Here is a 27666-nt window from a genome sequence, read left to right on the forward strand (position 1 = left end):
ATTTAGCAAGAATTTCTTTTCAAGAAATGTTGTTGGAACAACTGGACATCCATATGCAAAACAAAATAGAACCTCCATTGAAACATCACACATTGTAGAAAAATTAACGCAAAATAGATCACAGATGTAAAACAAAAAGCATAAACCTGTATATTTTTTAGAAGAAAACATAGGAAAGTCTCTGTGGCCTGGGATTAGGCAAAGAGTACTTAGATATGACACCAAAAACACAATGCATGAAAGAAAAAAATGGATACACCAGACTAAAAATGCCTGCTCTGTGAGAGATACCGTTAAGAGATTGAAAAGACAAGCTACAGTCTCGGAGAAAACATTTGTAAATCACTGTATTGCCAATAAAGGACTTGAGTCCAGAATGAATAAAGAAGTCTGTAAACTCAATAGTAAGGGGGCTCCCGGGTAGCTCAGGTCTGATCTTGGGGCTCATGAGTTTGAGCCCCGCATCAGCTCTGTGCTGATGGTGCAGAGCCTGCTTGGGAGTCTCTCTATCCCTCTCTCTGCCCCTCCCCCACTGGTGCTGCCTCTGTTTCTCTCTCTCAAAATAGATAAATAAAACTTAGAAGAAAAAAAAAAGTTTCTAAACTCAACAGTAAGGGGTCTCCTGGGTGGTTCAGTTGGTTAAGCATCTGACTCTCGATTTCAGCTCAGGTCATGATCTTGGGGTTTGTGAGTTTGAGCCCCGTATCAGGCTCTGCGTTGATGGTGCGGAGCCTGCTTGGGATTCTCTCTCCCTCTCTCTCTCTCTCTCTCAAAATAAATAAATAAACTTAAAAAAAAAATTCAACAGTAAGAAAACAAATAATTCATTTTAAAAAATGGGCTAAAGACTTGAACACACATGTCCACCAAAAAGGATACATGGATGGCAAATAACCACATGAAAAAGAGGTTCAGTGTCACTAGCCATTAGGGAAATGCAAATGTAAACCACATGGAGATACCACTACCTACCTACTAGGACGGCTTAAGTAAAAATACTGAAAATACCAAGTACAGGAGAGGATGGGCAGAGACCAGAATTCTCACTGCTGGTGGGAATGCAAAGTCACACAGAGACTGGAAAACAGTTTGGCAGTTTCTTATAAAGCTGAACATACATTTACCCTTTGACCCAGAGATCCCACTCCTGGGTGTTTATCCTAGAGAAATGCAAACCGATGTTCTTCACACAAAAACCTGTATGTGAATGTTTCTAGCAGCTTTACTCAAAATCGCCTCAAACTGGAGAAGCCAAATAAATGTCCTTCAACTAGTGAATGGATAGGATAAACAAACTGTGGTACATACATGCAATGGAATACCACTCAACATTAAAAAGGGAACAAACTATTGATCTGTGCAATAGTTTAGATGAATCTCAGACGCATCATGCTGAGTGAAAGAAGCCAGTCTCAGAAGTAACACACTGTATGACTTCATTTTATGACCTTCTTGATAAAACCACAGTGTGGGGGAATACATCCATGGTTGTTGAGAAGGGTTGGGGTGGCAAGGAAGTTGTGACTATAAAGAGATAAGAGGGAGTTCATATAGAACATGTACTGTATCCCAATTGTCACATCTTCACAGTGATTACAGGAATCTATACATATGTTAAAATTTATAGGGGCACCTGGGTGGCGCAGTCGGTTAAGCGTCCGACTTCAGCCAGGTCACGATCTCGCGGTCCGTGAGTTCGAGCCCCGCGTCGGGCTCTGGGCTGATGGCTCAGAGCCTGGAGCCTGTTTCCGATTCTGTGTCTCCCTCTCTCTCTGCCCCTCCCCCGTTCGTGCTCTGTCTCTCTCTGTCCCAAAAATAAATGTTGAAAAAAAAATTTAAAAAAAAATTCATAGAACACTATACCAAAAAGAGTCGATTTTACCAAATTAAAAAAAAAATGGTGTACATGGCTCTGGAAGTGTCAAACCACGGCTGTGAAATTTCCCTAGTCTTTCTAGAAAGTACAGTTATAGCAACTGGATGAAAGCTCAGAATATCTGTTCCCTGCCCCACTTCTCAATTAAAGATTATTTTTTCCATCTAGACTTTTATATCTCAAATATACTAAACATGACCTTTTTTTTTTTTAAGTTATTTATTCATTTTGAGAGAGAGAGCAAGTGTGCAAGCAGGGGATGGGCAGAGAGGGAGAGTGAGAATCCCCAGCAGGCTCTGAGCTATCAGCGCAGAGCCTGATGCGGGGCTCGATCTCATGAACTGTGAGATCTTGACCTGAGCTGAAATCAAGAATCAGATGCTCACCTGCCTGGGTGCCCCAACCATATTTTTAAAATGACAGAACAAATCATATGTAATAATTATGTTTCTAAAGCAGCAAGACTAGATGACTTTACATTTTTTAATGTGCTTTAAAAAAGTATTTTATATATTTCCGTTTTTTCTAGTATTTCTATTCCTTGCATAGTTCAACCCTCTACCACCTCACACACACAAAGGTTTTTTTTCTCCAGGTTTTTCCTGCAAATTGTACATCCTTAGGTGGGGGTAGGTGGGGGATAAGAAGCAGGTTTTATACAGCTGATGTGATCACTGTACATACAGGCTTGGAAAATGCTACCCAATCTGCCAATTAATTAAAGCATTAATCTGAGGAGCAGCCAGGCTGGAGAATGTTTACTCAAAGAGGGGAGTGGTAGGAATTGAGTGGGAAGCTCCCTGCATTTGCATGAATATGAACGTGCTCAGAAAACCCAGCTTTCTTTGTCTCTAAAGGGGGGCAGCCTTGATCTTGTCCCTAAATCTTTCTGGGCAATTTAGGAAGCCTTTCAAGGAGCTGGTCTCTCAAAGGCTGGAGCACAGCCAAATCTAGAAATGCAGACGCTATACAGCAGTGTGGAGAGCTAGTCCAGTGTAGTGCAGCTTCTCAGACCTGGAATGAAACCTTCTAAATTCAGGAGTACGTGCTGGTAATTAGGTAGAATATATCTAATGGTTTCACAGATTTTGAAACCGTGTTCAAATCCCGGCTCTGCTTCTTATCAGCTGTGTAATTTGGAGCCAATCATGTAGTTTATCTAAGCTTTATTTTTCTCATCTGTAAAATAAAAATTATGAATTGCTCCTTCATCTCAGAGCAGTTAGCCCTTTGCTTTACTCTATGCAGAAAGGGAGCTAAAGAGTGGATAGGACTTCCCAAGAATACAGGCTGTCTCCAGGAGTTGGAACTGTGCAGCCTTTTGTTCTTTTTAGGCTTATTTTTCAGGCGAGGGACTATAAACCTCAGGGTTTCGCCTCACCTTCCTGGGATGTGCTACGTTCTTTATCTCTATGAGAAGTGACCTTGACCATAACAGCAAAAGACATAAAGATAGCTCATCCTAGAACCTCTTTGGTTATGTTGACTATAGTTGAGATGAGGTTTATCTGTGTGTCACTAGGGAGAGTGGTGAAATGGACATGGAAAATTGACCCAACAATGTTTGGTGATATTAAAGAATTACTTTTAATTTTTTAAATTGTGGTAAAAAAAAAAATATATATATATATATATATATGATAAAATTTACCATCTTAACCATTTTATTGCTAATTTTTTATTAAAAAAATTTTTTTTAACGTTTACTTATTTTTGAGACAGAGAGTGACAGAGCATGAACGGGGGAGGGTCAGAGAGAGGGAGACACAGAATCTGAAACAGGCTCCAGGCTCTGAGCTGTCAGCACAGAGCCCAACGTGGGGCTCGAACTCACGGACCGCGAGATCATGACCTGAGCTGAAGTCGGCTGCTTAACCGACTGAGCCACCCAGGCGCCCCATATTGCTAATTTTTTAAAAGTTTATTTATTTTTAGGGGCACCTGGGTGGCTCAGTCAGTTAAGCATCCGACTTTGGCTTAGATCATGATCTCGCGGTTCCTGAGTTCAAGCCCTGCATCAGGCTCTGTGCTGCGAGCCCGGAGCCTGGAGCCTGTTTTGAAATCTGTGTCTCCCTCTCTCTCTCTGCCCCTCCCCACTCGCACTCTGTCTCTCTCTCTCAATAAATAAACATAAAAAATTTTTTAAACATTTATTTATTTTTGAGGGTGGGGAGGGCCAGAGAGAGGGGGACAGAGGATCTGAGGTGGGCTCTGTGCTGACAGCAGACAGCCTGATGCAGGGCTCAAACTCAAGAACCGTGAGATCATTTTTGACCTGAGCCGAAGTTGGATGCCTAACTGACTGAGCCACCCAAGCACCCCCATTGCTAATTTTTTAAGCGTGATAATGATACTGTGGGTTTTTTTAACTTCTTAATCTTTGAGCTACATAACTAAAAATTTTACAGATAAAATGATACATCTGTGATTTGCTTTAAGGTAACCCAAAGGGAGGAAGATTGACCCAGCAACCAGGAACTTTAGCCTCATGGCACAGATAAGAAGGGCCTTTTTCTAGAGTTTAGCTTTTGTCAGATGGCATCACTTCATTTCTGTTTGTTTTCTTGCAGAACTCTCAGAAATTGAGCCCAATGTGTTCCTCCGTCCATTTCTGGAAGTGATTCGCTCTGAAGATACCACTGGCCCTATCACTGGACTGGCGCTAACCTCTGTCAACAAGTTCCTGTCCTATGCACTCATAGGTAAGAACTCAGGCTTTGTTGGATGACCACAGCACTTCATTTCCTGCCTCGCCGGGGGTGGTCAGGCCTTAGGCAATGATCTGGTGATACTGGAAAGTTTGTCCCAGCCATCTGTTTCCTTGTAAGGAGAGAAATAGGACTGTTATTGGTTACTCATTATGCTAATTGACTCAGGTCGTGCAGTGTGGGGAGGGAGGGAACGTTTCCTTGGGACTCTGGTTTCTTTGTGCTTTGGAGGGAGTTAAGGGTATGGTGCCCTTGGAGGTTTGGTTTGGTTTGGTTTATTTTTAAAATTATTTTTCAAATACAGTGCATGCTTATTTTAAGATAAACAATAAAGAGGTGACTAAAAGAATTAATGGTTTCTCCTTTTTCGTAATGTTCCTCCTTCTTCCTTAGGTAAATAATGTTGACAGACTGATTTGAATCTTTCTATACCTTTCTCTACATGTATACAACTATATATAAAGTATCATTTAAAAAAATAGGATTATGTGCTATGCATTTTCTCCTTTTTTTACTTAATAGTATTAGAAAGAGGTACATGATATAATTATCCATCTGATTTGTTCTTTTTCCCCCCAGTTTTATTGAAATATAATTGACATACAACATTGTGTTAATTTAAGGTGTACAACATGATGATTTAATATATGTTACAGATGATTACCACAATAAATCTAGTTAACATCCATCACCTCATATAGTTTCAACTTATTTTCTTGTAATGAGGACTTTTAAGGTCTGCTCTCTTAGCAACTTTCAAATATACGATGTAGGTTTTTTTAAGTTTATTTATTTAACCTCTATGCCTAACATAGGGCTCAAGCTCACAACCCCAAGATCAAGAGTCTCATGCTCTCTTCTGACTGAGCCATCCAGGCACTCCTCAAATACACAATGTAGTATTATTAACTGTAGTCATCATGTTGTACACTACATCCCCAGAACTTACAAATCTTATAACTGGAAGTTTATATATTCTTCTTTTAGTGTCATAAGATATATATAATGTAAAAATTGCCATTTTTATCATTTTTAAGTATACGATTCATTGGCATTAATTACATTCACAGTGTTGTACAATCATCACCACTATCTGTTTCCCAAACTTTTTTACCCCAAAAGAAACTCTAAACATTAAGGAACAATACAGCATTTCCCTTCCCCCCAAGCCCTTGGTAAGATTTTTTTCTTCGTGGTAAAAGTGTATAATTTCTATAATATAGATATAATACCAATCTTTTTCTTACTGAATAATATTTAATATTTAGGTTTCCTAATTTGAGCCACTTACAAATAATGCTGAAATAAGCATCCTTATTCATATGTCCTTACTTATTAATTTTCCTTTGTATGATAGATTCCTGTGCTTGAAATTTTTGGATTAAAGGCCATGAGCATATTACATTTTTTTTATTTTAATTTTTTTAAATGTTTATTTATTTTTGAGAGAGACAGAGACAGAATGTGAGTGGGTTAGGAACAGAGAGAGAGGGAGACACAGAAGCAGAAGCAGGCTCCAGGCTCTGAGCTGTCAGCACAGAGCCCGACATGGGGCTCGAACTCACAGATTGTGAGATCATGACCTGAGCCAAAGTCGGACGCTCAATCGATTGAGCCACCCGGGCACCCCGCAAATTACATTTTTATATGTGCTACCAGGTTGCTTTCCCAAAAGCTTATAGTATTTATACTTCCAACAGTAATGTTTGAGAGTTTCCATTTCCCCACCCTTACACCTGCACTGAATATTAGCACTATTCATCTGTGCTAATTTGGTGAGTGAAAACTAGTATTTTATTGTTTTTATTTTTTTAAGTTAAACATTTGAATCTTTTCTCCTTTTTCTATTATTTTACTGAGTTGTTTTTGTTTGTCTTATTAATTTATAGGAGCTTGTATAGTGGGGATATCACCCCATTGTCTATCATAGTATTACAAATATTTTCTCCCAATCTAGCCCAAATATTTTATCCAGACTGTTGTTTATCTCTGAATTTGCTTATGGTGTCTTTTGGATTCCTTTTTAGTTGGTCTTGTCACTCAGGATCCTGAATTCCTTTTCCCCTGTTGCTAGCCCATGCGCAGGGGTGAGGAACATAGAAAACAGACAGCTGTCTTTGTTTCTAAGGAAGGAGACAAGAAAAGACTAGCTCTGGCTGTAGCTAGCTAGGGAAAAAAAAAAAAGACCTTTGATTCAGGGCAAGAAAGCACTTTATCTTTTCTAGAAAGTGGGATTTGCTTAGCAGATGCATTCAGGATCCTGAGCAGAAATCCTGGGTGCCAGCTAGGTTCTGAAGAAGCACATCCATCTCTCCAGATACCCTAGTCTTAGCTTCATACTTTTCCTGAGCAAAAACCAGGCCCGGCTACTTCCAGCCTCACCCTGAGCACCACCTGCAGGTCATCTCTCTCCACAGCCTCCAGCGGCTGCCCTCCGTGCTTCTTCCCTCTGCTCTCTTGTCAGTGTTACTGTCTCCCCTTCCTGGACTTGGCAGACACGCTTGTCATTGGAGACCTCAGGCCAGCTGGTCACTGGAGTTTCCTGTGGTGGGAAAAGAGAATGCTGGAGGTGGTGATTGCAGTGGGCATGAGAGAGGGGGCAGGAAGGAGTGTATGAAAGCCAGAAGGCAAAGGAGATGAGATTGGCAGCTTTCCCTTCAGTCTGCTCCAGAGTGGCTAGAAAAGGAGGACATTCTAAGGAAGACGCGTTCTGCTAAGTGAGCTCAAGCCAAACAATATTTTGTTTAGGCTATCCTAGAAGAAACTATCCCTCACCTGTCAATCCTGTGACCCAAGGCTTCTAGAATTATTTTAGATCCTACTCCAAGGATCAGCCTTTTGTTTGGCCCCACACAGCTGCCAGACCAGGATTTGTGCCACTGATTGCCTGGCAGGCGATGTCTGTGGTTCTAAAGACCTATCACTCTCACCTGCCTTTTTTAGAAAATTAACTGTGCTATTTCATTCAAGCTCAGGGGATAAGAGCAACAAAGAGATCAGTTAAACTACTTTAACAAGGGAGATTACTGAAAGAGGGGAAGAAATAGACCTGTAGGAGCCTTGTGAAGCAGGAGTAAAGCTGCCATTCACATAGCTCTGAAACCCCACATAATACTGAGGACCTGGATTTCCTGTGCAAGGAAAAGTCTAGCTACGGACCACGGAGGTCTGAATAGTCAGGCAAGGGCTATGAGAGAAGACTCAGGCAAGGGCCTTCAGGTTATAGGATTTTCTGAGTTGAATGGGAGAAACATGGAAAGTTGGGGTGATAGAAGGAGCTAGGGCACCCCGTATACTATGTATCATCATGAAATTGGCTTCCTTCTTTTTTAAAAAAATTTTTTTTCAATGTTTTTATTTACTTTTGAGAGAGAAAAAGCTAACAGGGGAAGGGCAGAGAGAGAGAGGGAGAGAATCCTAAGCAGGCCCCACACTATCAGCACAGAGCCCGATGCGGGGCCCAAACCCACGAACCTTGAGATCACGACCTGAGCTGAAATTGAGTCGGACGCTCAACCAACTGAGCCACCCAGGCGCCCCGAAATTGGCTTTCTTCTGTATGAACTCTAAGTAACCACTCCTGGTGCTCAGTGGGGGCGTGCTGTATGGACAGAGTGTCTTTGACCAGGTGTCAGAGACTAACCAGGACAGAAGAGAAAAAAGAAAACAAATGAGAATCACTTATAATTCATGAAAGTCTTCAGACTCATTGTTACAAGGGAAATGTTTTGGTTTCTCAGCCACACCCCTGAGCTTTAGGCTCAGGAACTCTGTTATTCAGGTACCAAGAAAGAAAAAATGGTAAGAATTTCTTTTAATTCCCACTACTTAAAACTAGGAGGTGCTCCTGTAGTACACCGTGCCACCTCTGGAGCAGCCTTTCTCTATCACTCGCAAAGCCTTGCCATGTCCCTCCTTTTTTCCCCTACTTATGTTTACCTTTCAAGGATAATCTGGGAAGTTCTGCAAGACCCTTGAAGGGCTTGAGGGAGGCCACTTCTTTGGCTACTCCTTTTGGATATTTAGCAGATTAATGGGAGCATTTTCTCCCTTGGCAGTATTTGTGTTAGTTTCCAGCATGGTGCTGGTTGTCTGATCTAGCTTCTCCCCTCTTCTTATTCACTGTTGAAATTCTCTCTTCCTCCTACTCCCGGGTCAGCCAGCCTCCAGTCTTGTTTAGTTTGTCCCCTTTTTCTCCTAATGCATGTTTAGTTAAGCTGGTAGAATGATTCTTGCTCCATGTCATATTGTTTTAAGTAAGAATGCAAAGCAGGAAGAAGTCTCTGGTTTGCTATAAAGTGGCACCCAGATATATGTATTGGCAGCAGGGACTGTCCATTTCTTTCCACTACTCTCCTACCTCACTTGCACCTGAACACAAAACCCCAGAAGCAACCAGAGAGAGATGTGTTGAAGGAGAAAACATGAACAGAGAAAGTCTACAACCTTGGTGTTTGAAGGTCTCGTCCTACTTGGGCCTTGCTCTGGGCCAAAAACTCCTCTATTTCTAGGCCCCTCTTATATAAAATGAGTGGCTTTACACCAGTGAGTCCAAAGTGTGGTCCCCCTGACCAGCAGCATTAACTTGTCCTGAGATCTTGTTAGAAATGCACATTGTCAGGCCCCACTGTAAATCTACTAAATCAAAAGTTCTCAGAGTGGACCCAGCAATTTGTATTTTTAACAAATCTTATTAGTGATTCTGATATATACTTAGGTTTGAGAACCACTGTTTTACACAGTGGGATTTGTGCTGAGGAGCTTGTTAAAGCCAGTTATGAGCAAAATTCTCCGGTAGTTCAAGTAACCATGGGTTGGGAAATTGAAGAGGAGAAAAACAATCTCTCAAGGCAGTGCCTATACAGGATATCTTGCCTTTCTGTCTCTCTTCTCCATACAATTTAGTCTCTTTTTCTGTTGGAGCAGATCCCACTCATGAGGGCACAGCAGAGGGCATGGAGAACATGGCGGATGCTGTCACCCATGCCCGTTTTGTGGGCACAGATCCTGCCAGCGATGAGGTTGTCCTGATGAAAATCCTTCAGGTAAATGGAGGGGAAGAGCAATTAGGCTAATGGCCAGGAGCTGGTGCTATCGGCTCTCCTTACCCAAGACTGCCGGCAGCATGAAGCTGTGTTTTGACTCCGCTGGGGCTTAGGGAGCTACTTTGTTTCTAAACAAGCAGCTCGGGTACCCAGAGTAAAAGCTTTTCTAATGAAAATAATTAACAGCTTTAGATGAATTGATATCAAATACCAGAAGCCCTTAATACATTTGTACCTCTGGTGGACCATATCTGCCATTCATCTGTGGGACTCATGGGCTAGGGCTGGAATGAGTGCTGAACTATATCTGGGTCATGGAGAGTAAAGGCACAGTTCCCAAGATAAGTTCCTGGGAGATCCCCCCACACCCATCAAACTGAAGTGAGGTCAGCATTCTTGCTAACCTCTCTTTCTCACCCGAGTGCTTCCGTAGGAGACTAAAGGAACAGAAGGCAGCTTCTCTCCCCTCAGGTACACCCCACTTTACCCAGCCTGCTTTATTTATCGCTGTATCTCCTCTTTCTTCCTGGTAGGTGCTGCGGACTCTGTTGCTGACCCCAGTGGGTTCCCACCTAACCAATGAATCTGTGTGTGAGATTATGCAGTCTTGCTTCCGGATCTGCTTTGAAATGAGGCTCAGTGGTAGGTGCTTGAATATTGGGCCTGTCACCATTCCTAGGGCCAGTGTCTGTGCGTATAAATATAGGATACTGTCTCTGAGCCCCAGAGAGGTGGAAAACTCTGGACTTGTCCTTCACCTACCTTGTGGAGCCAAAGGGGTCTAGAAGTCTTTACTTGACTATTGTGCAGCTAGAATAGAGACCTTAGTTCATTGTGCCAAGGCAGAAATTGGGATAGATCCCCAAATGACTTAGCCCAGGCACCAAATCTGCCTCCCTTGGGCTTTCGGGGATTGACACCAGCCTGCAACCCTTAAAAACGCATCATCGTGCACCAACACCCCTCCCGCCCTCAGCTTTTTCTCCTGTCTCAGTAGTGCCACCTAGTGGGCTACTGAAGTTGTGGCTGCCAGGCTGAGCTGGAGCTGGTTTTAATAAGTTTGGCATAATCCTTAGTAAACAAGGTTTGGAGGGGAGTCTGCTCTGAGAAGCCTCCTGATAATAGCACAGCAAGTAATGACACCTGTGTTATTTGTTTTTGCCTGTGCAGAGTTATTGAGAAAATCCGCAGAGCACACTCTCGTAGACATGGTGCAGCTGCTCTTCACAAGGTAAACCTGCTGCTGTTTGCTTCAGCCCGGCTGCCCGGGCCTCTTGAGCTTGCCTGCTTCCACACAGCCACTTCAGGGACCTGGCCAACCCCACAGCCACTTCAGGGGCCACTGGGATTATGGATGGGGGTAGTTCACTGGGCCCAGGGTTACTGAATAAGGGAAAAGGAGAAGGGAGCTGGCTTGGCCTCAGTGAGAGGCAGGGGGTTATTTGATCTAGGCCAACAGACCTTGTTCTGCTTTCCAAACTTGTGTCTGTTTCTGTGCAGGTAGCAGCTGGGAAAGGGAACGCAGAGAGGAAGCCAAATTCAAGGGAGCCTGGAACAGGGTGCTGAACTCCCAGAGCTCAGTCTGATTTCTGTGAGAAAGGACCAAGGCTAGGGTGACAAACCTTGTTGGCCCAGACTCTCCCAATTTTAGCACTGAAAATCCTGCATCCCTGCAAACACTTCATTCTCTGGCAAACCAAGACTGCTGGTTACCCTCATCAAGGCCCTCAATTTAGGGGCTATGAGGCCTTTTCATATTATGCCTAACTGCCTGTTTCCTACACCTCTTTTCAGTAGACTAACTTTGAGAAGAGCTGACTGAGGCAAGAGCTTTAAAGCCTCCCCTGGGAGATATTAATAACGGGGTTGATTATGTATCTGTGCGGCCCAGGGTTATATAGGAAATCAGTGTACCTTCTGCTCAATTTTGCTATGGACCTAAAATTTCTCTAAAAAACAATCTAGTTAAAAAAAAAACAAAAAAATTCCCCATGGTATTTCATTTTGCTCTCAGATCCATAAGTAATAATTCTTATTATCCACACATTAGATCTGCCCCTGCTCCCTGCTACAAAGCATTCCCACTCTTCAGGCTCAGATTTATTGGTTTCAAAACTTAAACTGCCTTTTAATTTTTTTTTTTCAACGTTTATTTATTTTTGGGACAGAGAGAGACAGAGCATGAACAGGGGAGGGGCAGAGAGAGAGGGAGACACAGAATCGGAAACAGGCTCCAGGCTCTGAGCCATCAGTCCAGAGCCCGACGAGGGGCTGGAACTCACGGACCGCGAGATTGTGACCTGGCTGAAGTCGGACGCTTAACCGACTGCGCCACCCAGGCGCCCCTTAAACTGCCTTTTACTGCTCACACTATGTCCAGTCTCCTGGGATTTTGATGGACTGCCCTCTCCCCATATTGTGCCTTTCACCTGTACTTGTTAAGTAAATACAAGCAGGGAGGGGTCGGTTTAGGATGAAAAGAGCCTCCACACTCCAAGGGCATTAGTCACTTTGCCCTGGTGACTCCCTTCTTTTTAAGAATGTGTCTGTATTATAAGTCTCCCCCAACTTCTTACTTTGATAAGGTTCTCAAAAGGATGAAATTAGCCTGCTTCTTTTCCTAGCTTTTCCTAAGAGACAGGGCATGCCCTGGCCCACTGCATCTTTGGGCTGTGGCTAGCATGCTGGGGAGATTTGTTGTTATCCCTAATGACAGTTCATGGGGTTCTCTATCTTGTAGGTTACCTCAGTTTAAAGAAGAACCCAAGAACTATATGGGGACCAACATGAAGAAGGTATGAGCTGCTGTCCCTCATCCAAACTTTGGTCTCTCAACTTTAGTGCTATGGGGATTTTCCTGGACACCCTTGCTTGGCAAAAACATGCTTTTGCCTAGACAGGTCTGCTTGGAATCTAAAAATAGCTATCATTCATTTAGTGAGAAATTTATTCTTTCCCAGATACCTTTCCTTCCCCAACCTTTCCTTCCCAGCCTATCTTTGTTGACCCACCACATAAGCTGGTGAACCAGTCCTTCATGGAAACTTGGTAAGGCCCATCAGATTGGGCTAAAAATGTATGTTGATAAAAGTGAACGTTCTGCCATCCCCTCAAAGCCCAGACTTTTCAGTAGGTAGGAGGCCTAAAGAGGCTATGCCCTAAGTCCCACCATAATGCTGGATTAGAATGGGCTCATACTTGGGCTTGTCTCTGTTGATGAGACAAATCAAGCCTGACTCTAGATCAGAAGGTTCTCAAACTGATAAAAGAATGTGATCAGAAGAATGGCCTCTTTCTATTTTAAACTGAAGTCCTGAACTTCACAGACCTCTGATGAGGATTCTACTTGCAACCCTAAGAGGTTCTTCCCGTGGAGATGGCCCTTGGCTGTTTGGTGCATGCACCTGACCTTCCCTTCTCCCCAGCTCTCCATCCCTATTCCTGCCCTATGCCCTATTGGCGTGTGTCTGAATTTATTTCACTTTGTTTAAATCGTTCGTTTGCCTGTCTTTCACAGATTTCTCCATGTCTCCTCAACAAACTGGAGCTAAGTAGTGGGGAGCAGACCAAAGCCCTGAACCAGTTAGAGAGGGTACTACTCTTTAAGAACCTCAAGGTCTCTCTCCCTCTCCCTCTCCTTTCCCCCCTTTTTATTTATTTAAATGTTTACTTTTTTAATATGTAACATCTGGGTCACATTTCCATTGTGCAGAGTACAACTTACCCCTACCTAATAACACAGCACGGTTTTGGAAGAGTTGCATGTGTTTGTAGCTTTGCAGTGTTGGGAATTTCCCTGGGGGCATCTGGTTGCATGGAGGCAGAAGGAATCTTTGAACTGGTGACGTATCATGTAGTGAGCCTGGATAGAGAGCTTGGGTCCTGCTGACATCTTGCGGGGATGTTTAATATCTACCAATTTGGGGGAACTGTGAGGGACCTCTGAGCAAGCCCCTTCCCTCTTCTACCCTTTGCCTGTCTCAGAGGTGGCATATGGAGCTTAAGCACAGTCTTTGGCTCTATTTAGATACCTGAACTGCGTTTGGAGGGAAAGGATAGTCCCATCTAGTTGGGGTCTTTTATTTTTCATAGTTAATGTTAAAGCGTTCGTTCATTCCCAGGTTTAGGACTCTAGGTGGAGGGGAAGGAGCTGGATAGCTCAAGATGGGTTCTGCAGAGATGCTGTCTGTCCCTTAAAAGTTGAGATGTAGAGGAGTTTAGGGGAGAGGTCCAAGTTAAAGATTACCCCTAACCCCATATCCCTGCTTTAGGAAGAAGAGGGAGAGAAAGAGGTATGGGCTGTCTATGTTTAGGCTGTCACATGAGTGGCATTCTCGAGGTGTGATTGTGGAAATCCAGGTCACTGAAGATTAAAAGAACTGTGTATGTGTGTGTACACCTAGGTCCCTAGGCCTGCATTCTTTTTGCATGCACAGTGTCCATTTTCATTTATGTGCTTGACTCATCTCAAGTTGCAGCTCTCTCTTCAGTGGCTACCCTGCCTTTTGCCATGATTATTAACCTAAGACCTGCCCTTTCTTTGTAAAGCTTATACTGCCCTTTGGAAATACAAAGTTATACAGATTAGGTGTTGGAGGGTTCCATGAACAGGGAGCATAACTGTACTTTGTCAGGGCTGAGGCATTTGTGAGAATTGGAGCTTCTCATCCCCTACTCCAGCCAGGAGGCAGAGAATACTAATTGAAATGATCAGGTTGGAGCTAGTTTTGCAGAGATTAAAGAAGGAAACAGGCAGGACTAATCCTAGTGTCAGAAGGAATCTCATTGAGTGACTGGTGTCTCGGTGGAAGTAGGACCACCTGGAGTCACTGAAATTGGGAATCCGCCTAGAGAGAAAAGATATCTCACAAAAGTGGATCCAGATGTTAGTACTTTTTGGACCTCAGTGACAATTGCCAATAAAGCCAGGAGGTTCTTGTTTTCCCTCATTGATCTCTTGAGCTTCTTGACTGTCTGTATGTTTGGCTGACTCTTACTCCCAGAGGTTTTTTTTGTTTTTTTGTTTGTTTGTTTGTTTTTTGGGTTTGTTTTGTTTTGTTTTTTTGTTTGTTTGTTTGTTTGTTTTACCACGAACTTGCTTCAGATGAGCTTCAGTGGTTACTAGAGAGAGCATTCTAGTTCCTGTTTAACCACAGTGCTCAGAACACTTGAAGTTCCATTCTAGGCATATGACTGTAGGCATTCTGGCGATGGTGGCATAGTATAAATCCAGTGTGAGGTTGTTGCCACATTAGTAAGAGCTGGGTGTGAGGCTCAACTTTTGGACCTCTCTCCTTTCTGGGTGGAGCTTTTGGTAAGGAAGAATTATATGGTTTCTAAACAAAGGATTAATGGTTACCCAGGTTCTGGAGGGCTTGGGGGAGGATGAAGAAGGAGGCCTATCCCCCAAATGCTAGAAGGAATTGAACAGGCCAAGGATGACAGGGTATATTCGGCCTTTAGAAAGAGGCTCTTACTTTGTTAGAGAATTCTGATGATTCCTCGACCATTACAGTTACCCAGTCCAGGAATGGTCCCTTAGTCTAGAAATAGTATGGTATAACTGTGGAGGGACTGGTAAAGGACTGGTCTCAAACCCTAACAGAAGGCATCAGGACTAGAAAAATGAAATGGGCTTAAATAAAGTAACTGTGAACTGAGGGTGGAGAAAATGCATAAAAATTTATATCCTAGAGTAGTTCCCACAATAGATTTTAGAAATTTTCCTTTGTAACTAAAAGGAAGCTATACGAAATATAGCAGGAGAGAAGAAAACAGAATAGAGCAAGGTACAAGAAATCAGTAGCCTTACCATCTGAAAACATAAAACTGCATCTAGAAAGACCCAACAGTGAGACAGGAGGTCTCACTGATGTACAAAATTGGGAGCAGCAGCATGACATGACCCTCCATCCTTAACTCCAAAAATCAGCTGGGATACCACTCCTTCCTTAACTCCTTCCTTGACCCCTTCCTTGACCACTTTGATACAAAAATTTCAGAGAGTCAGGGATGTATTTAGGATCTAGGCCCCGTTCACGAACCAGTAGGGAAGCTAAGAGAGTGACAGGGAAGGAATAGACTCTCATAGTTGGTTAAGAACCTAGGAGTAGAAGGCTGTGCTACAGATAGTTGAGGAGCAAAGCCCTGGAGTCCTTGTAGATCTGAAGCCTCAGGCAAAGGAACCTCTGCCCTTAGCTTTTCTGCAGGAGGGTCAGGCACCATCTACAGGACTTAAGATTGCCACCCATGACTCAGGGAAGCAGAGTAATATGTGATCAGCTGAAAAGCAGAATGTTTAGGAGGTCACCAGGCTGACCTGTGAAATGGCAGACGTAGAAGCAAGGTTGGAGGAATAGGAATGTGCTCTGATGGTCTAGATTCTTCCTTTGCCACAGACATGGCATATAGGCTGTTTTCTAGGGACCAGTAGGAATAAAAGAAGGGAGATTTCTAGGGAAAGAGTCTTAGTTTGAGTACCAGTGCTAATGAGGTATGATATTTCCAGCTGAAAATGAGAGCAGGAGGCATGAGTGATTCATCCAAGTGGAAGAAACAGAAGAGATCCCCCCGGCCTCTGCGCCATATGACCAGAGTCACACCGGGTTCAGAGCTGCCCACCCCCAACGGAACTACCTTATCCTCTAACCTCACTGGTGAGTGCCCTGGGTTGCTTCCTCTAATTAGAATAGATAGAAGAAAACCTTCCTCTCTCAGGCATTTTAACATTGAAAACTAGTCAACTGAGGGGCTTTGGTCTTTCTGCTAAGAGTAAAAAGGGAAAACTCCAGGTCTGTTCAGACTGTGACCACTTAGCAATTCTGCAGTGACTTTGGGTTGTTATCCTTCCAGAGGAACTCTGACTACTTTAGAGACCAGTGTATGCAGAGATTAGTATGTGGTCTAGGAAAAGAGCCCCTAGTGCCATGGAGACTATGTTTTTCCTACAGAGTCTCTTTTCTTCAAGCCTCACCTACTTTGCTTGGCAGGGGGAATGCCCTTCATTGATGTGCCCACTCCCATCTCTTCTGCAAGTTCAGAAGCTGCCTCAGCAGTGGTCAGCCCCTCTACAGACAGTGGCCTGGAGTTCTCCTCCCAGACCACCTCCAAGGAAGACCTCACTGACCTGGAACAACCTGGTTCTCCAGGGTATAGCACAGCTACAGAGCCTGGCAGCAGCGAGCTGGGGATTCCTGAGCAGCCTGATCCCCAGGTATGGCTTCAAGGCCCCTCTCTAATCTTCTAGTGTAGAATTGGCTTGACCCTTTTCATCCTTTATCCAGGCTTTGGTTCAAAAGAAGGTCAGGTTGGTGGCGGGGGGGGGGGGGGGGGGGGGTGCGGTTCAGAGTTATTTCATTATTTCTTATTTCCTAGAATCAGCTGTGCAAGCTAGAAAATCCACAGCATGACTCACTGTAAGAGGTAGCTCATGGGATTTATCAAGTCTTGCATACAGGTAGTACTAGGCAAAGGGGAGGGAAATGGCCATGGCTTTGGAAGATAATGATATAAATCCCAAGCCTATGAGAGCCTCTATTGTTTCTAGAGTTCTAGTCACTTTAGGTCAGTGATGCCTCAGGAAGTGTTTTCTGAGTCCTTCACACTCCTGCCCTGAGCCATCTTGCATTGATTCATAGCTCACTGAGCTGGCCCTACACCTGCAGACACTTGGAGCTTAAACACTTCAGGGGGGAGTAAGTTCCAAGTTGCTCTTGCTTCATCCCTCTTCCTATCGCCCTGCTGCTGGTCATAGCAGGAAGGGATTCATGTGGAAAAGGCCCAGTCAGCATCCGTGGAATCCATCCCCGAAGTGTTAGAGGAGTGCACGTCCCCTGCTGACCACTCTGATTCTGCCTCTGTTCATGACATGGATTACGTCAATCCCCGGGGTGTACGCTTTACACAGTCCTCCCAGAAGGAAGGTGAGTTCTCTCAGGCAGTCTCTGCCTATTCACCTCCCCTATCCTGCCCACTAAGCATCCTGAGCCTAGATGATCTTGGACCCAAGGTGTCTGCTGTCCAGATTTTCTAGTCAGGAAATGGAATCAAGCCAGAGGGGCTTTGGCATGGATGGAGCCCTTGCCAACCTATACAGAGAGGGACTTTGATGAACAATAGGAAGTGAGAGGGAAGAATAGAAAGCTTGAGACTTAACAGAAAGTAGGGTCATCAATTCTGATTCCTTTTAGTAAGTGAGACTAGTCTTACCTTTCCAGAAAAAAAGCTTTTTTTAAAAAAATTTTCTTGAAGAGAATCACTTATTTGAAATTGCCTTGTATAATGCAGGGCAGTCCAGGCCAGCTTTTCAGTCCAGTTGTTTCCTGACATTCCCACTTTACTTCTGGCTTTCCCCAGGTACAGCATTGGTCCCCTATGGTCTTCCCTGCATCCGTGAACTCTTCCGCTTCCTCATCTCCCTCACCAATCCACACGACCGCCATAATTCAGAGGTTATGATCCACATGGGATTGCATTTGCTGACAGTGGCTCTTGAGTCAGCCCCTGTAGCCCAGTGCCAAACCCTGTTGGGCCTCATCAAGGATGAGATGTGCCGCCACTTACTCCAGGTAAGACTGGATTTCTAGAGGGTCTCTGAGCGCTTGGCTATTTTCCACGGTCTCTCAGAGACCAGGGGGAGCACAAGGAGGTTTGGTTGATTGGTGAAAAGAGTATAGGATCCAGAAAAGAATCTCCCTTCCCAGTTGGCCAGTGGTCATCATCAAGAGGACTCTACTAGTTCTCTGGGGACTCTGGCAGCCAAAGAGAAATATAGGAATGGCTAGATATAGTTTCCTTAGAGTACAGGACCTTAGTGGCAACTTCACAGAGTTTGTTATCCTACTTTTCTCTTGGTTGAGCCATAGGTTCAGAAACCTAATGATTTAACCCTGCTCTGATCTCCAGCTACTCAGTGTAGAGCGACTAAACCTTTATGCTGCTTCCCTGCGGGTATGCTTCCTACTGTTTGAGAGCATGAGGGAGCACCTCAAGTTCCAATTGGAGGTGAGTTTCTTGAACTTGGATAAAGAAAAAATAGCAAGATATATAGCATCTTCAGTGGGGCCAGCTCTGTCCTGCTGTGGGGATGGGATTTAGGGGCTCCTAAAATCGTAGAGAGCTATTAGCCTCTGTAGTTTGGTTCCTTGGCTGTCCTCTTTGGTGGAGAAATTAAAGGGAGCCCAGAGAAAACTGGTTGGCTATAAAATGAAAGAAGCCAAATATGAGGACTGGTGGACAACCTCACTATGAGTGGGTACAGGTTTTCTGCCCAGCAGTTCCTCTGCAACACAGGCAGGCAAATCAAACTGGCTTTGCCACTAAGTTGCAAAAAGGAACTCTGAATAGTACCAGGTAAGGCTCCCATAGAAAGCACAAAGAGGGCAATAGGCAACTTGTTTTGGATCAGGCATAAGGTAGAGAGCCAGGCCTCCCCCAATGTGGAGGCCAAAGAGAAGGAAGGAATGTCTTTAAGGATATGTTAACGCATGCCTCCTGGCTGGGCGTCTCCTTCTTGTATTTAATGTTTTTCCTATCTAATTTTTCTCTTCTGTCTTGAATCCTTATCCTACTCAAATGGCTATTACTGGGTTATTGCCAGATGTACATCAAAAAGCTTATGGAAATCATCACTGTGGAGAACCCCAAGATGCCTTACGAGATGAAGGAGATGGCACTGGAGGCCATTGTGCAGCTCTGGCACATCCCCAGCTTTGTCACTGAGCTCTATATCAACTATGATTGTGACTATTACTGTTCCAACCTCTTTGAAGACCTCACCAAGCTGCTGTCCAAGGTGCTGAGCATTATTACTGTCCTGTAGAAAGAAGGCTCTATTAAGGAAATCTCTCTGGTGGTAGTGAGCATATTATACACGGGTGGGGGGGGGGGTGCAACACTTGAGAGCTGGGGAACAGGAAGAAGAAAGGCATTTTCTCAGGGCAATGCAGAAGTTATAGGTGGTTTCAGGATTTTTGGAAAAAGATAAAGTATTAACCTCAAGTCTACTGAATCTGTTTACTTTCCAGAATGCCTTCCCTGTGTCTGGTCAGCTCTACACAACACACCTCCTCTCTCTTGATGCCCTGTTAACAGTGATTGATAGCACTGAGGCCCATTGCCAGGCCAAAGTCCTCAACAGTCTTACCCAACAAGAGAAGAAAGAAGCAGCTAGACCTGGCTATGAGACAGTAGATGGCATCCGAGAAGCCAGCAATAGTGAGAAGCATTTCTTTCTTTGAGGATCCCTGGGTTCTATGCTTATCATTTCTCTACTCACCAAATCCTCTCTCCTTATATCACTTCCACTAGGGGCTCTCCCAATTCTATGTTTCCAGGATTTGGTGGTTTGAGTCATAGGCTAGGCAGGCAGGTTCGCAACACTCATGGATTTGTCCTTTTCTTCTCCACACTTTGGCTTTCATTTAATAATAATAATAAATTAATAATTAATAATATAATTATTAATACTAATTATAGTAATTATTTAAATTTATTTATTTAATTAAAGTATAGTTAACACACAGTGTTATGTTAGTTTTAGGTGTACAGCATAGGAGAATTATTTGTTTATGGGGGGAAAGAGAACCTAGATTAAAGGATATAGGACTTCTGTTCCTGAGAGCTCCAGGCCCTACTGTCCCCCACCCCAGTATCTGCTTCTACCCTAATTAATCTTCTCTGACATCCCCTTGAGACTGAGGTTGTAGATGACCAGAGAATGGGACTGGGTAATCTCTATTAAATTATAGAATCTAGGGGTGTCTGGGTGGCTCAGTCAGCTCAGGTCATGATCTCGCAGTCTGTGAGTTCAAGCCCCACGTTGGGCTGTGTGCCAACAGCTCAGAGCCTGGAGCCTGCTTTGGATTCTATGTCTCCCTCTCTGTCTGCCCAAACCTCACTCATGCTCTGTCTCTCTCTCAAAAATAATAAATAGGGATGCCTGGGTGGCTCAGTCGGTTGGGCATCTAACTTCAGCTCAGGTCATGATCTTGCGGTCCGTGAGTTTGAGCCCTGTGTCAGACTCTGTGTTGACAGCTCAGAGCCTGGAGCCTCCTTCAGATTCTGTGTCTCCCTCTCTCTCTGCCCTTCCCCTGCTCATGCTCTGTCTCTCTCTGTCTCAAAAATAAATAAAAAAATTAAAAATAAATAAACTTAAAAAATTTTAAATAATAAATAGACATTAAAAAAAAAATATATATATATATATGGGGCTCCTGGGTGGCTCAGTCAGTTAAGCGTCCAACTTTGGCTCCCGGTTCATGATTTCGAGCCTCATGTTGGGCTCTGTGCTGACAGCTCGGAGCCTGGAGCCTGCTTCCGATTCTGTGTCTCCCTCTCTCTCTGCCCCTCCTCCACTCTCGCTTGCTCTCTCTCTCTCTCTCAAAAATAAACAAACATTAAAAAAAATTTTTTTTAATTAAAAAAAATAAATTATAGAATCTAATGCTTAGCTAACCTGACTACTTGTTTGGGATTAGGTTTGTCCTATTCAGGGCTGGTGACCTATGTGGGTCTATGTGGGACCTAGGCAGGTCTCCTTAACCTGGGACTCAACTTCTCCTATAACTCTGTTTGGCTTCCTACCCCATCTTCATTTATCTTCTTCTCTCTTACCAGCTGAGAGAGCAGCCAACGACGGAAAACCTGTAGGCATAGCCCCAGATGTCCCAGGCCTACATTTACCAGGTGGAGGGCGGCTGCCAGCAGAACACGGGAAGCCAGGATGCAGTGATCTGGAGGAAGCTGGTGACTCTGGGGGTGGGTACTGGGTATCCATGATCCTCAGCCCCCTCAACTGGAGGGTCTGGTAGAGAGCAGAGGGGTGGGGTGCACAGACACCCTAAGCAATATGTGGGTAAACCTTGGCTGCTCACCCATGCCCTCAAACCTGGAGAGAGGAAATAGAATGTTTGGAGCCCTAGAAGATAGGATTTGTAGGAAGACTGATGAAGACAAGAAAATTTCTGAGTCATTCTCCTTTTTTACTAGAGTATATTGGCAACCTTTCTAAAAGCCTGGGAAAAGAGATCTTATGGGTATTTTCTTCTCTTCCACCTATCTCCCATTCCTAGCTGACAAAAAGTTTACCCGGAAGCCACCTCGATTTTCCTGTCTCCTGCCAGATCCACGGGAACTGATTGAAATTAAAAACAAAAAGAAGGTATATATAGCACTATCCCCAGAGCTTAACCTCTGCCTGCCTCTGTCTGGGTGTCTTTTGTAGGGTTTGTGTCTCAAAGGATAAGGGAGAGTGTAGCAGCTCATTGAATGGTTTCCCAAAGCTAATCTTTGCAGTTTTTTGGGACTTCAGCAACCCCCCAGTCTCCTTTGAAGACCTTCACTTCTAAGCCTTGTAATTAGCATACCCTACTGTGTGCCTCTGGGCAAAATCTGCCCTAGGTGACAGCTAAGTATTACTGGTGGTAACAAGAGCCTGGGACCTGGTGTCATGTTGTGTCACTGGAGGTTAACTGGTCATCTCAAGCTCTGGGGTGAAGATTGGCAGTGAAAGGAAATTGACATTTATCTGCTGCTTTAATAAAATTCAAATAACTGTGTGTGTGTGTGTGTGTGTGTGTGTGTGTGTGTGTGTGTGTGTGTATTTTAAAACAAAGAAAACCTCTCTTTTAAAAAAGAAATGTTTATTTCTGAGAGAGAGTGAGCGAGCATGCATGTGGCAGGGGCAGAGAGAAAGAGGGAACAAGAGAATCAGAGGGAACAAGAGAATCCCAAGCAGGCTGTGTGCTGTCAATGTAGAGTCTAACATGGGGCTCAATCTGACGAACCGTGAGATCATGGCCTGAGCTGAAATCAAGAGTCAGACACTTAACTGACTGAACCCCTCAGGAGCTCCAAGAAAACCTTTTTTTCTTCTTATGGTCAGCCTAAATGACTTTGGTTTATGTGTCCCCTTAATTGCAGGACTGTGACTAGACAGATAAAAAGTGGAGTTATCATCATAGTTAGTTCACCTTGTCCTTAAGAGCTGGGAAACCAAAGTAAGAAGAGAAATCCAAGCTAGGCTGTAAACTGATGCCAGGATGGCTGTAAAACTGGAGAGAAGAGAACCTCCTCTAATCTCTCTTTTACTTTTTCCTGATCCCCAAGTTAGTGAAGGGCTGTCCTATGCATCTTGGGAATTCAGAAATGAGTGAAAAGGAACTCCTCAGCCAGTTCTAATTAGACATGAAGATTGGGGAAAGCTAGAGTTGGTATGGTCCAGCCTTAGTTTTGGAGTCACTTAGAACCACATCCTAGGAGCCGGTTAGGTTACCAACTGTGGACCATGATGGAGCCCAGCCTGGCCTTGTCTGGTTTAGGAGCAGAGCATCTTGTGACACCTCTGGTATTTCTCCTCCAGCTGCTAATCACGGGCACAGAACAGTTCAACCAGAAACCAAAGAAGGGGATCCAGTTTCTGCAAGAAAAAGGCCTCCTCACCATCCCAATGGACAACACAGAAGTAGCCCAGTGGCTCCGAGAGAACCCTCGGCTGGACAAGAAAATGATTGGAGAGTTTGTGAGTGACCGCAAAAACATTGACCTGTTGGAGAGCTTTGTAAGGTGAGGAAGCTGTAAGAAATGGGGGACATAGGTCACATACTCTTCCTCTTCCCATGATTTATGTCTGTTGGACTTGAAAGTGTCTCCAGCAAGATAGCTTTGGGAGCCATTCCATTCTGCATAGAGAGCATTGCAAAGGGATGGAACAGGGTTACTGAGCACAAGGTAGGTTATGGGTTCCAGTGGATGAGATTTCCAGGCAAGAACTCACTGATGTGGAAAGGACTAAAGTTAGGAGTTGTCAGATTCTACTCTGTGTTAAAGATGACCAGGAGATAGAGATGGCCCCTTTTCCAGAGACTTGAGCCTCCTCTGTTCTAGTATAAGAAGGTTAGAGGGACTGGAGCTAATAGGGAACCCAACATTTGCAGCTTATATATCTTTAGTCTCTTCATCCTTCTTCCTTTCCCTGTAGCACCTTCAGCTTTCAGGGTCTGCGGCTGGATGAAGCTCTTCGTCTCTACTTGGAAGCCTTCCGCTTACCTGGGGAAGCACCAGTCATCCAGAGGTTGCTGGAGGCATTCACAGAGCATTGGAGGGTGAGTTGAATGGTAGGGCCTGAGCCCAGCATCCCAAGTTCATTTGACTGAGGGTTTTTATGGCTCCTGCTGCTGTCTCCTTAGAAGGCTGAGAGCAGCATCAGTGAGCTTTCTATAGAAAGGCCAGCTTCTGTTAAGGAGTTGGCAAGAGGTTGGCAGATTTCTTTCTGGGAGCCCTACTCTACCTAGCATTGGCCAGTGGGTTGGTAGTAAGGGTTTGGCCAGAGAAGGGCATTGACACAGATGGGGTCTTTGCTTTTTCAGAATTGTAATGGCTCCCCATTTGCCAATAGCGATGCCTGCTTTGCCCTGGCCTATGCTGTCATCATGCTTAATACTGACCAGCACAACCACAATGTTCGCAAACAGAATGCACCCATGACTCTAGAGGTAAGTTTGGATCCCAGCCAAGGCAGAGAGGGTCCAGCACAGTTTTGGGGGTGTAGCAGGAAGGACATGGGATTTCCAGTGGGTGCAATGGACAGAGTCTGTCCAGGGGAATTAGGGAGGGCTGACCAATCCAAGAGAAGAACTGTGTTAGGGAGGTGGGTTCTTTCACTTTCTGTTTCCTGAGTCCTATTTACCATAGACCCAGGAGTTCTTTGGGGGGGCTTCAGCATTCACACATGGGGGGAAATGCTTATTGGCCTGTCTTTAGGAGTTTCGCAAAAACCTAAAAGGTGTGAACGGAGGCAAGGACTTTGAGCAAGACATCCTGGAGGACATGTATCATGCCATCAAGTGAGTATTTGTGGAAAATAGTTTGGCTTTCTATTAAGCAGAAGCACACTGCTTCCTTTTCCAGATTTTAGAGTCACAGCAGACTTCAGTGATTCATATGCCCTGGATTTAGCCTTGAGACTCAGCTGGGCAGCCCCTTCCTTCCCATTTTTTCCTTAAAGAAGCCTGAACAACACTGGAGCTCTAGGATTCTGAGCCAGGATCTAAACTGCCCCTGCTAAGTAGAGTATCATGGGCTCATTTTCTGAACCCAAAGCAGCTGGGTTTTCTTGTTGAACTCACAAAATGCATTCTGAAGCTGGTAGAGGACACAAGAGGGGCTCTGGAGGGTGAGGTTTGGGTCAGAAGTCAGAGATAGACACTTAGGTTTTTCACTGTAAATCAGAAAAGATAGAAATGTTCATCCTGTCATACCCAGAAAGAATGTGAGATCTCACTAGAGGACTAAAGGCCACAGTTAGAGACAGGGCTTTGAGATTATGGGGGATTATTGGACACTCCCTTTTTTTCTCCCTGGTCCCACTGGTGAGTAGGAAGCAGACCACTGAGCTGCAGTTTTGGTGACCTCTCATTGACAGATTGAACCAGTATGGGCCAAACCTGTTGTCCTAGTTTGGAACCAGTCAGGTTCACAGCAGTGCACCTACTCTTTCCTTTACCTCTGGACAGGAATGAGGAAATTGTGATGCCTGAAGAGCAGACAGGCTTGGTTCGGGAGAACTATGTGTGGAATGTGCTGCTTCATCGAGGTGCCACCCCAGAAGGCATATTCTTGCGTGTGCCTGCTGGCAGCTATGATCTTGACCTCTTCACCATGACCTGGGGCCCCACTATTGCTGCTCTCTCTTACGTCTTTGACAAAAGCCTTGAGGAGACAATCATCCAGAAAGCCATCTCGGGCTTCAGGTAGTTCAGCTTTGGCCTTGGTCTTGACCTCCTCCCACCTCTCTGAGTTAACATGGTTGCCTCCATGCCTTTCAGACTCCTGCTCTTAAGTTTCTTAGAAAGGGATTTCTCTTGAGTGTTTGGAGGGAGTCCGAAGCTTGAGAAAGCTCAGTCTTAAACAAACTCAAGAGTAGAAGGTTTCTTCCTGGAACTGATTGGGGAAGAATCCCAAGTAAGCCTCCTCAGGGACTTGGAAGGGCTGCCTAGCCTTCCAGTGACTCACTCTGTTTCTGGGATGTGACATTACAGGAAGTGCGCCATGATCTCCGCCCACTATGGCCTCAGCGATGTATTTGACAATCTCATCATATCTCTGTGCAAATTCACAGCTCTCAGCAGTGAGGTGAGCAGCGGCAAGAACTATGTACTTAGAGTTCCAAAGGAGGACCTCTCTTTTAGTCATGGATCTATCCTTATCTGTGGAGCTGTTTTCTCTCAGAGTATTCCTTCACTCCCTCTAGACTACAGCAGCACTTAGGCCATTTCTGTTTCACACCCCTTAGGATGAGAATAATGTCACCTCATGTACTGTACCCCTTAGGATGAGAGTAATGTCACCTCATGTAATTGGGGTGGGAGAGGAGATACATCACTGGGGAAAGCCTTATCCAGGTTAGCCCTTCTGACCAGTATTAGGAGGGATTGAAGCGTAGCAAACAGAAGGGCCCTCACGGAGCCATAGGCAGAGTCCTAGAGATCTTCTTTCTAGATATTTACCAGACCCTAAGCCTTTTCTCGTCTTCTTTTTTTAGTCTATTGAGAACCTGCCTAGTGTGTTTGGAAGCAACCCCAAAGCCCATATTGCAGCTAAGACGGTATTCCATTTAGCCCATCGTCACGGTGACATCCTGCGGGAGGGCTGGAAGAATATCATGGAGGCCATGCTGCAGCTCTTCCGGGCCCAACTGCTACCCAAAGCTATGGTGGAGGTAATTCTTATAGGAGACTAATAACAAGGTAAAAGCCTGTAAACTCTGTGCTATCTGTGTATTGAACTGGTTGAAAGTAGCACTGGGCCTGATGACTGCTGAAGCTTACCAAGAACACCTCAAATGTGAGACCACAGATCTTGGGCGAAGGGATAGCTATAAATGAAGGCTGGTATAAACCATTGCCGGTCACCAACTGTGGGGGGTCTAGTCAGTAATGTGGGGCAGTGAGCTTCAGGAAGAAAGCCAGAGAACTTTACATGGAGGAGCAGGAAATGCAAAGGGCATATGGAGAGAAATTATTCTTGGCCTGATTTTCCAGGTAGAAGATTTCGTGGATCCCAATGGCAAGATCTCTCTACAGAGGGAGGAGACACCATCAAATCGGTGAGGGCAGATCAGAGGATAAAGGCTTTGGGAAGGGAGGGTCAGAACTCTGGAGCTCACCAGGGCTTGAACTCTTTCTACAGAGGAGAGTCAACAGTGCTAAGCTTTGTGAGCTGGCTGACACTAAGTGGTACTGAACAGTCTAGTGTGCGAGGCCCATCCACTGAGAACCAAGAGGCCAAAAGAGCAGCCTTAGACTGTATCAAGGTAACTGGCCTGCCTACCCCTGGTAAACAAGCCTAGATCCCTCCCTACTAGACAGATGCTGCCCTAGGAACTGAAGAGTAGAATCACCCAGGACTTGTGGCCAGAGCTCACTCCTTCTACTTTCTCTCCCTACCTCTTGGGAATATTCTCTTCCCTCCAGTGCTTGTCACTGACCCCCTCTCTCTCATGCCCCCTCTAGCAATGTGACCCAGAAAAAATGATCACAGAAAGCAAGTTTCTTCAGCTGGAGTCACTGCAGGAGCTCATGAAGGTAAGAATGAAGAGGAAAGAGAGATGAAAGGGCTGGCTGTGTCTAGGAGGGGAGGTGGGGACAGTGATGTTTAAATGCCTTAATTTCTGTCAGGGCAGGCCCAAGGGGCTGGTTTCTCCATGCTTTCCTGCTGTTCTCCTCTAGGCTCTAGTCTCAGTGACACCAGATGAAGAGACATATGATGAGGAGGATGCTGCTTTCTGCCTGGAGATGCTGCTGAGGATTGTGCTGGAGAACAGGTAGAAGGCAGTCTTTAGGCAGGCCTCATACTGGGCTTGTGCCAAAGGGATGGAAGACTGGAGCCATCTTGCTGAGTGGGCTCTAGGGGCAAGAAGCACATGAAGCTGTAGACAGTGGAGGAGAAGCTTGCTCATTATACCTGCCTGCTTAGGGTATAATAACCAATGAGCCCTGAAAGGCTTAACCTGGATCTAAAAAAGAGACTTATTACCTTG

The 27666-nt window shown here is 44.7% G+C and overlaps 1 protein-coding gene across 20 annotated transcripts in view; it reads left to right on the plus strand.

Annotated features, from left to right (window-relative positions):
* GBF1 (golgi brefeldin A resistant guanine nucleotide exchange factor 1) overlaps positions 1–27666 on the plus strand; it is a 120825-nt gene that overhangs the window by 83726 nt on the left and 9433 nt on the right. For 3 of the 20 annotated variants that reach the window (XM_043597347.1, XM_043597345.1, XM_043597349.1), the window contains 26 exons: positions 4447–4578; positions 9511–9629; positions 10163–10271; positions 10800–10860; positions 12370–12424; positions 13147–13245; positions 16138–16285; positions 16619–16842; positions 17383–17551; positions 17985–18196; positions 18534–18632; positions 19228–19422; positions 19655–19844; positions 21246–21386; positions 21701–21789; positions 22990–23192; positions 23608–23731; positions 23996–24121; positions 24390–24472; positions 25142–25378; positions 25667–25760; positions 26170–26346; positions 26669–26733; positions 26817–26940; positions 27140–27211; positions 27356–27450. In XM_043597347.1, coding sequence (XP_043453282.1) covers positions 4447–4578; positions 9511–9629; positions 10163–10271; positions 10800–10860; positions 12370–12424; positions 13147–13245; positions 16138–16285; positions 16619–16842; positions 17383–17551; positions 17985–18196; positions 18534–18632; positions 19228–19422; positions 19655–19844; positions 21246–21386; positions 21701–21789; positions 22990–23192; positions 23608–23731; positions 23996–24121; positions 24390–24472; positions 25142–25378; positions 25667–25760; positions 26170–26346; positions 26669–26733; positions 26817–26940; positions 27140–27211; positions 27356–27450 — 3442 coding nt within the window. Of the gene's footprint in view, positions 1–4446; positions 4579–9510; positions 9630–10162; positions 10272–10799; positions 10861–12369; positions 12425–13146; positions 13246–14735; positions 14944–16137; positions 16286–16618; positions 16843–17382; positions 17552–17984; positions 18197–18533; positions 18633–19227; positions 19423–19654; positions 19845–21245; positions 21387–21700; positions 21790–22989; positions 23193–23607; positions 23732–23995; positions 24122–24389; positions 24473–25141; positions 25379–25666; positions 25761–26169; positions 26347–26668; positions 26734–26816; positions 26941–27139; positions 27212–27355; positions 27451–27666 lie in introns of those variants that run through there. The other 17 variants (XM_043597357.1, XM_043597356.1, XM_043597360.1 and 14 more) reach the window with 10 other exon arrangements.

Source organism: Prionailurus bengalensis, chromosome D2 (genome assembly GCF_016509475.1).
Source record: "Prionailurus bengalensis isolate Pbe53 chromosome D2, Fcat_Pben_1.1_paternal_pri, whole genome shotgun sequence".
Lineage (NCBI taxonomy): Eukaryota > Metazoa > Chordata > Mammalia > Carnivora > Felidae > Prionailurus > Prionailurus bengalensis.